Below are 13,525 nucleotides of genomic sequence, written 5' to 3'. Positions count from 1 at the left end.
GATTCATACCTTATATTCACTAAAGTGGCAAGATCTTCAATACTCACTTGTTTCCAATCTAGCTTCAACATAAAACGATATGATAATCGCGACTATACGTTGTCTGGACTTTGATTAGTACTCTGTAGCTTAGAATTTTGCTCAAATATTCACTTATGTGTGATATAGAGGTCCCTTTTTGGTGCTGAATTTTCTGGAAGGTTTTGGATGGAAAAAAATGATGGTTTGACCCTTTTTATAGGGACTGGGCCGCAGTACTCTAGCTATAGTACTGTAGCAGTGCTGTTTCTGTTTGTCGGCTCAGTTTGTAACGTCTATAATTCTCTACTCCGATGTCCTATCAATGAGTGGTTTGTTTCATTAGAAACTAGACTCGACGAACTTCATCTTAGAATTTTGAAACACCTTAAAACTCCTAATATTCATGGAGATATACCCCTCCAAAGTTGACTCAAAATCTTGTTTCAAGTTTTTCGACAAACTTAATTTCCTTAATTTGCTTGGTCCCCGAGTCTTCCATAAATTATTGTATGAGCCCAAACCCTCGTAACCATGAGATGAATGTGCCACGTCTAGACTTAACCAACTAACGCCCAATAGATTCCACGTACGCGACTACGAGGTGTAACAAATTCTCGCCCTTCAAGGTCTGTGGAAGGCCTTATTTGTAGAGATTGATTGAAACGTTACTAGACGTGTCATGATGTTGGTTGATGTGTTCAATTAATGCAGTTAATTTTTCAACAATTTGCTTTTGAGTGGAATACTCAAAGACTAGCTTGTTTAGATGGAATGTGATCAGATGCACTTTTCTGTTTGAGATCTTAAGGCGTTTAAGTTGGTTTAAGTAATTTCTGATAATTAATAGTTTAACACAACTTCTCTGTTCTTAACAGGCTTAAGGCGTTTAATCTACACTTTCGCCCGTACTTTTACACATGAAACACCAACTGCCACAGGTGATTCTTTTCTTTCTCAGATTCTCCGCCGTTAAGATCACTCCCCTTGCCGCCAGCCGTACAAAGAAACAGACCTTCCTTGATGCTCTATATCCAAATGGAGTCATGGGGAAAGTACCTTCCTCCCTCACTAGGAACCTCTCATAAAAAGAGCTAACAGTGAATAAGCCGCCGCCACTCTCCCACCACCTCCAATCGTCTGATAAGTTGTTTGGTGTGTCTAGCCCATACAATAGCTCTATCCCAGTTAAGGTGATCATAAGCCTTTTCTATATCTAACTTGCGAACAATCCCAGGAATCTTGGAAATCTTCCTCACATTCATACATTCATTTGCAATCAAGATAGCATCCATAATCGCCCTCCTTTAATGAATGCCATTTGCTAAGCATTCACTAGTTTGGACATTACTTTCTTAAGCCTTTTGGAGATGATTTTGTAAATGCTACCTATCAAGGCTAAAGTCCTTCAACTCTTTGGCTCCCATCTTCTTGGGAATCAAGGCTATAAATTTAGCATTGAAGCTCTTTTCAAAGTAACCTTGATCAGGGAAACTCTTGACATCAGCTACCACATCATCTTTTACCACCTCCCAGCAATGTATAAACAAAGCCATGGAGAAGCCATCTGGGCCAGGGGCTTTGTCCCCTACACACGACATAACACAACCTTTTGCCTCTTGTTCTTCAAATTGGCTCTGGAGTAGACTGTTGTCCACCTGATTGATCACTGGTTGTTCTCTAGGATTGAACTGTGGTCCCCATGATTCTGTTTCTGTGTACAACTCCTGATAAAAACTGTTGATCTTCTCTTTAATCTCTCGCGGATCTTCCACCAAGGCCCCATTAATCATCAGGCTATCAATGTTGTTGTACCTTTTGTGACAGTTTGTAGTCTTGTGAAAATACTTGGTGTTTCTATCACCCTGTTTCAGCCATAGAGCACTGGATCTCTGCCTCCATGCTACTTCTTCCCTTTTAATCACTTCCTCAAACTCCACTGCTAGGACTGCCCTCAAATAAACCTCATCATCAGACAATATCCTTTGATCTTGAATCATATCCAAATCAGAAAGTTGATTTAGGACAACATCAGAAAGTTGATTTAGGACAACATCAGACAACATCCTTGTAGTTTTTCTCCTTTTGCACCGTTCAAATATTCAAGAAGATGAAAATGGCTACAGAAAGAAAAAAGAAAAAGAAAAAAACAAAGAGAGACAGAGAGGGCGCTCCTTCTGTGATCAATATGGACAAAAAATGAATAAAAAACAAAAGAATAGTCCAGAAAGACTTAAGTGAAGGATGAGATAAAGAAAAAGTAGAACATTGATGGCCATATAGGTGTTAGATGTATATACATGTACACATTAACACATATTTTGATCGAGTTTATAAAGAGAAAATAAAAAAGGGCACCCTTAATGAAAGAACTATGAAGAGTGCAGCTTCAATAGTTTCCTCCACCTGGAATCGAGTATTTGTGCATTCGAATTTGATTAGGTAAGAGTCCGTCTCTTTCTTTGTCGGAAAAGTTTTTCCCACTATCAATATTCAAATATAGAAGGTGATAATAAAATAATAATAGTATAGAAACAGACGATTAAGTATACATGCACCAGTCATAATTTGCTAAAACATGTGTTGTGCTTATAATATATATGTTTTGTTTTGATAGAATTGAGAAAAATAATTCTCTAGTTTGATAATCTCATCAATTGGTAAAAGAATTTCCACGAGCAAAAACCTGCAGCTTTTTTCTAACTCTGGTTTCTAGAAAATTGAGGGTCTATCGGAAACAGCCTCTCTACCTTCAAGGTAGGAGTCAGGTCTTAGTACACTCTACCCTCCCCAGACCCCACTTTGTGTGACTACACTAAGTATATCGTTGTTGTTTGTTGTTGGTTCTAGAAAGGAACTGTTTCATTTACAGTGTTGTCTCTTTCCCATTAGTTCCCGTTAGATCTTTTAGCCTCATGTGTTATCTTTTCTGGTAGTGAGTCTTGAGAGTGTTATATATAAAGGGCTGGTACCCTTTATTTAAGGGACTATTTTGGTCTTTTTCACCAGTCTAATATAAGAAGTTATTGTCAAAACTTTGTAGAGTCAACTTGATTATATGTATGATATCCTAACCTCTAAGTGCCAAGATGAAACATGTACGTGTTGTTTTTCTTTCTATTTCTAGTACTTGTATATCTCTGCCTTGATTTCAACTTTGCGATTTCCAATAAGCAGGAAATACAATCAGGGTGACAGAAAACGTTCAAAAGCTAGAGGAGAAAAGATTAAGCGTTTACAATGAAATAGCTGCACTGAATGAAGCACTGGGGTTGAGTTCAAACAAGGTAACCTTGCAAATCAATATTTGAAATTTCATTCCAGATTTATTAGACTATTATGCTTCTTGCTGCATAAAGTGTTCTTTGTAGAGGCTTGGGAATGGGGTTCCTAAACAGTTGCTCCCTCTATACTAATCGTCATGGTATTCTTCCATATGGGATATCCCAAAATGTGTGACACCATTTTATTATTGTTACTCTATTCTGCTTTCACAATTTCAAAAACCATTGAAATATAATGATGGTAAGGAAAATACTTGGAAGAAGATGAAGATGCCAAATATTTGAAGAAGGATATTTGGAGCCCTCCTATTGTTTCAAGTGCTTTTAAAGGTGGTATCTGGAGTAGCATCAGTAAAATGTGGAATGATTTTCAGCAGCATACTAAATTAAAATTACGGAATGGTGCAAAATTCAGATTCTGGTGTGTTGTATCGGTGGGGGAGGTAAGTTTGAAAGACAGGTTTCCCATTCTCTATAACTGTTTTGCAAATAAAGAAGGTAGTGTGTCTGTGTTTTACTTTTCCAATGGGTGGTGGCAAATGAATTTTAGGAGAGGTTTTAATGATCGGGAGGTGGAGGAAGTCGGGCAACTAATACAATTGCTGGGTACAACAGTGGTGGAAGAGGGGATAAAGAAGATGTTATGGTCGCAAGTAACGATAGGATATATTCAGTAAAAGCTGCTATAAATCTGCTATTAAAAAATTACATTCTCAAAGAAAAAAAAAGCTGCTATAATCTCCTTCAGGAACGATCTGAACACTATGAGCAAAGCTGTCCATGAAAAATGTTTTGGAAAACTAAAGCACGTGTCGAAGTTTCTTGTTATGGGTGGGTTATCGCTAGGAATGCATGTTTAACACAAGATAATTTGCAACGCAGAGGTTTTATCTTAAGCAACAGATGTAACTTGTGTGAAGAGGAGCTGGAATCAGACAATCAGATCTTCATTCACTGGAAACTGGTAACTGTATCTATATTTCATAATGAGCAAAGCAGTACATGGGTTGTACTGAAACCATATATATAAAAGCATTCCAATACTCTACTATTGTGTTCCTATATTTAATCTAAAACATCAATGATGGAGAATTTACCTATCAATGATGGAGAATTTACCTTATCACACAAAATAAAAGAACTAGTTTTATATTTTCTTTCACCACACCCAATATTTGCTTAAAGAAGAAGTTAAACCAACATCCTAAACTCCATGGTGAGTAAAGTTGTGTTACATTTCATGTATGATGTAACAGAAAGTATTCACTTTGGACCAATTGTGTTCTGGGTTGTTGGTCCAAGTTCTTTGAACTTCTTACATTTAATTATGCGATCCTTGCATGTTTGGGAAAGTTATTGAGACATTTGATAAGTGCATTTGTGTCTTCATTTAGCTGAAATAATAAAACGAAAAGAAATAATGGTCTGTTGGTTCAGTGTGGGTTTTGCAGACCTCTATCCTCCATTATGCACCTGCTTCCATGTGCATCCACACTCTGAACTCATAATTGGGAAGTTGTTTCGTATTGATTCTCGCACTTCAAGGTCTGTGGAAGACCTTTGTAGAGAAACGTTACTAGACTGAGTACCAACGTGCTTCATCAAAAACCAGTCTTGCCTCAATCCTAGACTGAATATCATATTTGACTTCACTTTGAAGGTGCTTGTTTTTTATACACACTTTCTAAACTAAACATGTTCTCCAGAACCAAAACAAATCGGGGCCTTGAATTGTCAGGCAAGCATTGGTTAATTGCTGGTCACATTCTCCACTTTACACTTAAGACTTCCGCTTTCTTTTTTCTTCAACAAAATATTGTTGTTTCTCTTCAACCGAAATATTTAATTTTCACCCATTTGAAGGCTTCAAAAATTCTTAAGAATTTAATGATATCAAATACGAAAACACAAATCTGAAGCTAAATTTCCTAAAACCACCAAAAATCAAATTTCTTTCTTTCCATACACAATATTCAGGCCTGAGCTCAAAAGGTGAATTGCGGCAAATAAAGGGGAATACCGTCGCCGTTAAAATAGAAGTCAGGAATTTCTAGCCGGAGGGAAATACCTCTATCCAGCTTTGGATGCTGTACTCTGTCTCAGCACTAGCTTCGTACTGAGTCTTTACTAATAAAATGCCTCTACTTATATTAAAAGAAGCCAAAGGGAATTGAGAGGTTGTATTGGTTGCGTGAGAAGGGGTCTAGTACTGTTAAACAACATAAAAAGGTTTAATTTAGGACGGGGAACTTAGTGTTTGAAAAGGCATCACGAATACGGAACAGAAAGTACTAATTAAAGTAGATAACCATCCTTACGTATTGGTTTGCCTTTCATCACAGGTCCCTCTTGCCATGGATATTCTCATAGCCAAGTTGAACAAAGTTTGCATTTACACAGTTCCTGAGTACATTATTTACTCAGAGGTAATCAATAGTATTACCTGTTTGACATCAGCACATCCCACTATTTTGTCCTTTCTGGGATTTTTTTGACTTGATTGTCTTGGAGCATGATTTTTCTTTCAGTAAGTGCTGAAAACAGAACTTGTCTCAGACATCAGTTAATTTTCTTCACCCCATGATTCGCATCATATTTTGCTACCTCCACGTAAATAATTTTGATGTGTTCTTTCTCTTCAGGCAGCATTCCAGACTGAAGAAGCTTATTACAAAGCAATTGGCTATGAAGAGGAAGCTGGGAAGATAGAAAGTACTGATAGTTATGTGAATCGCTTGAGTGCATACATGAAATTATATGGTGCTCTTGTTCAGGTCAGTTACTTAGACATTTGTTATTTTTATCCTCAATAAATCCTCAATGTTTATGTTGCTGACGCTTTCGTGTATCTTCCTCCTTTTGGGAAAATAGCGGTTTTGGCCTGAGTTATTGCTATATTCCAGTTTTGGTCCTTGGATTATTCGCGTGAGCATATCTGACTATTCTGACCAATGAAACAGAATGTGCTATCTTTGTCCAGTCACTTATTAGAACTAACAAATGTTATCTTCTACTAACGGACATATATTTCGGTTGTGTCATTTCAACCTAGCCATTCTTCCACCTTCAGTCAGCAGCGACATCAGCAGTTTCTATGCATTAATGCTTTCAACTTGAAAATAAAGGGAATAACAAATATACATATGATCATCATAATCCGTGCCCATCATCCTTTAGAGATGTGGTTTCGGTTTCTTGTTAGATTCCTTTAAAGCCTCCAAAAGGAGATCCAAATGACTAAGTGAATGTGTCTGTCCTTAAAAATGAAAATTACATAAACATTTCCACCCATATGATATGGAGTGGATCAGTGCTCAATTCATTCTCCATCATCAGCGTGATAACCCATCTTCCTCCTGTCGCTCCCAGGGAAAGGGACATAGAGTTAAGCATGACAAATATAAGTTGGGAACTTTTGTATGCATGAATGTTGTATCCTACTGGTTGATATTGATATTGATTTTGATTTGTGATGGTGTGCAACAAAAAAGTGCCCTAAGGGCTAAAGATTTTTGTTAGAAGAAAATGCAGAATAATAACTTTGAAGGGACTCAAAAGGTTGCACAGAAAACTGAAGGACTATCCCCTCAATTATAGAGCATATCCCAACTTGTGCTTCATCCAAAAAAGAGAAAGTTTCCAGGTGCAGAAGTAGCTTTCTGTTAGTTGGAAAAGTGCCTATGGTGCTTCGAACCAGTAAGGGGCTTTGTATGATAGAGTGCAGAATATATTCGGGGTTATAGCAGCAAAGCCACTATCTCCTCAGGTCAGTTGAATCCTCCAGTTAGACAAAAACAATATTCCAAATGGTTTTAGTACTCAGTTCAGTATCTGAATCATCGTCCACAAACTCAACCAACTTCATCAGCGGAGCAGGAAATATTCTGGACAAGATGTCCTTTTTGCTATATGTACCAATACTACAGGTTATGAACAGAGATGTACGCTGCCAGAAATTATCAAAGCCATTTGATTGTGCTTACCCAAACTAATATTTGTTATTCCGTGTATAGGACTTCTGTTACGGGAGTTCTTGGTGTGGCGCGGAGCTCCTTTCGCCTGAGGTTTGATGGGAAATGACATCCCAAATTAGTATCCTTTAGTTGAATATGACATCCCCTTTAAACTTATTTGGTGGTTGGACTAAAACTGCTCATTTTGTTTAATTGGAGGTCAGATGTGCTCAGGCCAATAGTCTAGGACATATATGATATATCACAATATTTCAGGGACCAAAATTGCTTTCTTCCCTTACTCCTTTCATATAGTAACTGATTTAGTAGTAAACCGCATTTTATGGCAGACTGAAGTTGAGGGCTGCAAAACTTGCATGGCCTCAGAGAAGGTTGGGCATGGATAGCCAGATTCTTAAATGTTATCCCTGCAAATTTATATACTGCAGCTGCATTGCAGGCTTTTCTTGAAGTAAGTTGAAAAAGTTTTTTCTCAGTTCCTCTTAAGTTAATAAAATGTGGGTAGGAGTTGAAAGAATATGTCTTGGTTACCAGATGGCAGGTTTTGCTCTACACAAGAGATATAAGACACAATTCAGAAAGCTGTTGGATATCATTACTAAAGATTTTCTAACTGCATTGAAAGATCGAGGGGATGCAAAGTTGATGATGGTGACTGAGAAGCTCCGGAGTTATATAGAGTCAAATCAGTTCCTGAATGAACCCCGAAGGCTGGCGCCTCAGGAGTTCCTTGGAATCACACATTTTCACTCCAGATTCAGATCATTGATCAGCAGTATCGTTACCAAAAAAAACAAATTCCATTAGGTCCCTTCTTTTTTCCTTCAGTTACTGAAAAATTGTTTAAGTCCACAGACATCAATAAGATGCTTTGTTCTCATAATTGGATATTGTTAAGAAGAAACTTGCAAGCAATTGCAAAGTGGATGTCAAGTTGGTGGCCCCACAGTGTATAACCAACCATTCTTATTGGATGGAATGGTGGCAAAGTTTTCTATAAAAGGAAACTTTGCTTCCCTTTTACAGACACACCAAAAATATTGAAAGGAAGTGATTGCTTCTCATTTTCCTCTCTGCTTCTTGTTTCTCCTCTTGTTATTTCCTTTTGTTACACGGGTCTTATTTTATAACACATTATCAGCATGAAACTCTAATCTTCTGAAAGTAATTTTTGAATTTCTACTTCAGGTATAATAAACACATGAATGGTGTATTTTATTTTGTGTGTTAATTCTTACTTACCTATTTAATTTTTTCAGTTAGTTCACTTGATAAGTTTTTTTTTTATTTGCTAACATATTTGATTGTGTAGTCATTCACGGAGTTATACTTCAGCTTTAGTATACTACTGTTTTTTGTTCTAGCTAATCTTTATTTTAAATAATAATAAAAGGATAAATAATATAAAAATACTGGTCGTCATAATTTATTTAGTGAACAATTTATGACACTACCTAAATTTCCGTTTATGCCATGTTATTATAGTAACTAGTTTTATGTGCCTTGCAGTAGGACTAATATCTAATGTATTTTCTTATAGCTGGCTTTACTTTTGGAATTTGTATTAGATTTAGGACCAACATAAAACATTGTTAATTAGTAATAAAAAGGGAAAGTTAACTAGCTGCATATGATAAACTAGCTTCTTGCATATTCTCACCAAGTTTTAACGTCATGTATAACCACTGTGACATGTTTGCATCAATTAATAACCAACTTATTTTTACATCAATATTTCTTTAGGATCTATTTAATCTTCTATTTGCATTCAGGATTTAGTTTTTAAGTATCCGTTTTATTTCTAATTCATTTATTTATTTTTGTAGATTTCATCATGTCAAATTTATCAACACTTGAGTTTGTGGCACTTGACATTACCGGAAAGAATTATTTATCATGGGTCCTTGATGCTGAAATTCACCTTGACGCTAAAGGTCTTAGGAATACTATAAAACAAGGAAATGAAGCATCAAGTCAAGATAAAGCTAAGGCTATGATTTTCCTTCGTCATCATCTTCATGAAGGATTAAAAACTGAATATTTAACTGTGAAAGATCCACTTGAATTATGGAATAATTTGAAGGATCGGTATGAACACCTAAAGCTGACGGTATTACCAAAAGCTCGATATGAGTGGATACACCTTCGATTTTCAAGATTTTAAAACTGTAAACATAATTGATTATAATTCTGCTATTCATAAAGTAAGTTCTATATTAAAATTATGTGGAGACACCATCACTGAATGAGGACTTACTTGAGAAAACTTTTACCACTTTTCATGGTTTAAATGTACTACTACAATAGCAATACCGTGAAAAGGGGTTTAAGAGATATTCTGAATTGATTACATGCCTACTTGTGGTTGAGCAGAATAATAATCTGTTAATGAAAAATCATGAATCCCATCCCATTGGCTCTGCTCCATTCCCTGAAGTGAATGCAGCAACATATGATAGGCCTGAAAGAAGGCAAAATAATTACCGTGGTCGCAGTCACAGCTGTGGACGTGGAAGAGGACGTTATAATTATCATCATAATGGTGGAAATAAACAAGAGAACAATAAAGGTTCTCAAGGTAATCCTTCAATAGGTAAAGTCAATATTTTCCACCGATGTGGTATGAAAGGTCATTGGGCACGTCTTTATCGTACGCCCGATCACTTTGGCAAACTTTATCAAGCCTCCATAAAAAGGAAGGAAAACAATGTCGAGGCTCACTTGACCTTCAAGAATAATGATAATGAACCGGGCCCCTCAAATAAATATGATGATATTGACGCAAATCTTGCCTATAAAGATGATGATTTTGGAGGCCTTGCAAATGTGACTCATTTAGAAGCTGAGGACTTCTTTGAGGATATTGACTGAAGAACTGATCATCTCACTGGACAATGAAACTATAAGAAAAAATGTTATCTTTATTTATGTCTGCTACTAGTTTGTTCTTCTTGAGTGTATTTTTCCTAAAGCAACATGTCTTTACTAGTTTCTATATTTCTAGTAGAGTTTTATAATGTTTCTTTCAATAGTAAGTTTCCATATTTCTTATAATGCACCTTTTATTTTTATGAAGAAAATGAAAATTTCATAGTCATCAGTTGGACCCAAGATTAATAAAGATGATAAATGTCTTATCGATAGTGCTACAACGCACACCATTTTAAGATATATGAAATATTTCTCTTATTTGGTGATGAAAGAAGCCAATGTTAATACAATATCTGGTAGTAAAGATTAATTGAAGATTTTGGAAGAGCTAATTTATTACTAACCGAAGGAACAAATTTGGCTATTAATGAAGCATTATATTGTAGTAAGTCTCAAAGAAACTTATTAAGTTTCAAAGATATTCGCCAAAATGGCTATCATATTGAGACTACAAATGATGAAAAGATTGAATATATTTATATTACTACAATGATGTCGGGTAAGAATATGTGCTTAAAAGTTGCTCGCTCTTTCCTCTGGCTTGTATTATACAAGTATTAGCAGAGTTGAAACACATGTCATAGTAAACCAGAATTTTACTAAATCAAATGATTTTATTATTTAGAATGACCGGTTGGGCCATCCCGGTTCTAATATGATGCGCAAAATAATTGAGAATTCATATGAACATTCATTGAAAAACCAGAAGATACTTCAATTTAGAGAATTCTTTTGTGCTGCATGTTCTCAAGGCAAGTTGATTATTAGACCATCAGCAATTAAAGTTGGGATTGAATCCCCCAGCTTTCTGGAACGTATACTGGGTGATATATGTGGGCCCATTCACCAATCATGTGGACCATTTAGATATTATATGATTTTAATAGATGAATCTACAAGGTGGTCACATGTGTGCTTATTATCAACTTGCAATGTGACATTTGCTAGATTGCTTGCTCAAATAATAAGATTAAAAGCATAATTTCCAGATTATACAATTAAGACAATACGTCTTGATAATGCTGGTGAGTTTAAATCCCAAGATTTTAATGATTATTGTATATCTACTGGGATAACAGTTGAGCATCCGGTTGCTCATGTTCATACTCAAAATGGTCTAGCAGAATCGCTGATCAAATGCCTCCAATTAATTGCTAGACCAATGCTTATGAGAACAAAACTTTCCATTTCAGTATGGGGTCACGCTATTTTGCATGCAACAGCTCTTGTGCGGATCAGGCCCACAAGCTATCGTAAAGTCTCCCTATTACAATTGGCTTTTGGTCAGGAGACGAATATTTCCCATCTTAGAATATTTGGGTGTACAGTATATATTCCTATTGCTCCACCACACCGCACAAAGATGGGTCCTCAAAGAAGGTTGAAAATATATGTTGGGCACGAATCTCCTTCTATTATAATATATTTGGAACCTATGACTGGAGATTTATTTACGACAAGATTTGTTGATTGTCATTTTGATGAATCAGTATACCCAACATTAGGGGGAGAAAATAATCAGATGGAAAAAGAGATAGATTGGAATGCGTTATCACTATCTCATTTAGATCCTCGAACAAATCAATGTACACAAGAGGTTCAAAAGATAATCTATTTGCAAAATATTGCAAATCAGTTGCCAGATGCATTCACTGGCCTATCAAGGATTACTAAATCTCATATTCCAGTTGCTAATGCTCCAATTCGAGTTGATGTCCCGGTAGGACAATCAATTAATGCAAAATAATCTAAACCACGCTTGAAACGTGGTAGGCAAAGATAAAATTCCTAGAAAAAGAAAAGTAGCAAATAATCAAAATGATTATAATATGCAGGCGGTTGCTCAAGAAGAGCCACGAGACATAACAATTGATAAAACCTTGGAAGAGGTTCAGGTACATGAAAATGATGAAAATGAAGAGATCTCAATAAGTTATGCCTCCTCAAAAAAAAATATGGAACCAAAATGATATAATTGTCGACAATGCTTTTGCATATAATGTTGCTATTGAAATAATGCAACAAGATGAGGATCTTGAACCAAAATCTATCGAGGAATGCAGACAGAGAACGATTGGCCAAAATGGAAAGATGCAATTCAAATTGAATTGGCTTCACTTGAAAAACATGAAGTTTTCGGACCTTTAGTCCAAACACCTGAAGGTGTAAAGCCAGTGGGGTACAAATGGGTTTTTGTGCGAAAACGAAATTAGAAAAATGAAGTCGTAAGAAATAAAGCACGACTTGTGGCACAAGGATTTTCACAAAGACCTGACATTGATTATATGGAGACATATTTTCTTGTGGTGGATGCAATCACTTTTAGGGATTTTATAAATCTGTTAGTTCATGAAAATTTGGATATGCATCTGATGGATGTTGTCACAGCCTAATTATATGTCTCACTGGACGACGACTTTTTTATGAAAATCCCTAAAGGATTCAAAATGCCTGAATCATAAAAGTATTCTCGGGAAACTTGTTCAATGAAGCTTCAGAAATCTTTATACGGATTAAAATAATCAGGACCCATGTGGTATAATTTCCTTAGAGAATACCTACTGAAAGAAGGGTACAAGAATGACCAATTTGTCCTTGTGTCTTTATGAAAAGGTTTGGATCTAAATTTTTCATAATAGCTGTATATGTTGATGACTTGAATATAACTGGAACTCCTGGAGAGCTTCCAAAAACGGTAGAATTTTTGAAAAAAGAATTTGAAATGAAAGGTCTTGGAAAGATATAATTTTGTCATGGTGTACAAATTGAGCGTTTTACAAATGGAATATTTGTCCATCAATCAACATATACTGAAAATATTTTAAAGAGATTTTACATTAATAAAGAACATCCATTGAGTACCCCCGATGTTTGTGAGATCACTTGCTATTAATAAAGATCCATTTTGACCTTCTGAAATGATGAAGAGCTTGTTGGTGCTGAAATACCATATCTTAGTGCAATTGGCGCATTTATGCATCTTGCCAGTAATTCTTGACTTGATATATCTTTCTCTATAAGCTTATTAGCAAGATTTAGTTCTTCCCCAACACGAAGGCACTGGAATGGTATTAAGCATATATTCAGATACCTCCGAGGGACCATAGTCATGGGTCTGTTTTATTCAAATAAATCCAAATCACAACTGATTGATGATGCAGATGCAAGAAATTTTTCTGATCCACATAAAAGTCATTCTCAGACAGGTTATTTATTTACATGTGGAGGTACAGCTATATCATGGCGTTCAACCAAACAAACTATGGTTGCTACTTCTTCAAATGTAACAACCCGTTTGGTCCTTATTGCACTTTTGAC

General features: G+C 35.9%; 2 protein-coding genes across 2 annotated transcripts; one reads left to right on the top strand and one right to left on the bottom strand.

Annotated features, from left to right (window-relative positions):
* Nucleotides 1–1,403: 1,403 nt before the first annotated feature.
* LOC132639641 (uncharacterized) lies at nt 1,404–2,084 on the bottom strand. The gene has a single exon (XM_060356081.1). It carries the CDS (start codon nt 2,082–2,084, stop codon nt 1,404–1,406), a length of 681 nt encoding a protein of 226 aa, XP_060212064.1.
* Nucleotides 2,085–4,859: 2,775 nt separating this feature from the next.
* LOC132642625 (mRNA export factor GLE1-like) lies at nt 4,860–8,371 on the top strand. The gene is made up of 4 exons (XM_060359717.1): nt 4,860–5,728; nt 5,945–6,076; nt 7,606–7,727; nt 7,811–8,371. The coding sequence occupies exons 1-3, from the start codon at nt 5,657–5,659 to the stop codon at nt 7,660–7,662; spliced, it is 261 nt and encodes an 86-aa protein (XP_060215700.1). The 5' UTR covers nt 4,860–5,656; the 3' UTR covers nt 7,663–7,727; nt 7,811–8,371.
* Nucleotides 8,372–13,525: the final 5,154 nt, after the last annotated feature.

This window comes from Lycium barbarum, chromosome 5 (assembly GCF_019175385.1).
Source record: "Lycium barbarum isolate Lr01 chromosome 5, ASM1917538v2, whole genome shotgun sequence".
Taxonomy (NCBI): domain Eukaryota; kingdom Viridiplantae; phylum Streptophyta; class Magnoliopsida; order Solanales; family Solanaceae; genus Lycium; species Lycium barbarum.
Note: the sequence above shows the minus strand (reverse complement) of the source record. Positions and strands in the feature narration are given on the sequence as shown.

Bases quoted from the DNA above. Each gene is read 5' to 3' on its own strand.
- LOC132642625 (XM_060359717.1), top strand. From the start codon at position 5,657: ATGGATATTCTCATAGCCAAGTTGAACAAAGTTTGCATTTACACAGTT. The intron at 5,729-5,944 runs GTAATCAATAGT...CTTTCTCTTCAG, and splicing joins AGTACATTATTTACTCAGAG to GCAGCATTCCAGACTGAAGA. The intron at 6,077-7,605 runs GTCAGTTACTTA...ATTTTATGGCAG, and splicing joins TATATGGTGCTCTTGTTCAG to ACTGAAGTTGAGGGCTGCAA.
- LOC132639641 (XM_060356081.1), bottom strand. From the start codon at position 2,084: ATGTTGTCTGATGTTGTCCTAAATCAACTTTCTGATGTTGTCCTAAAT.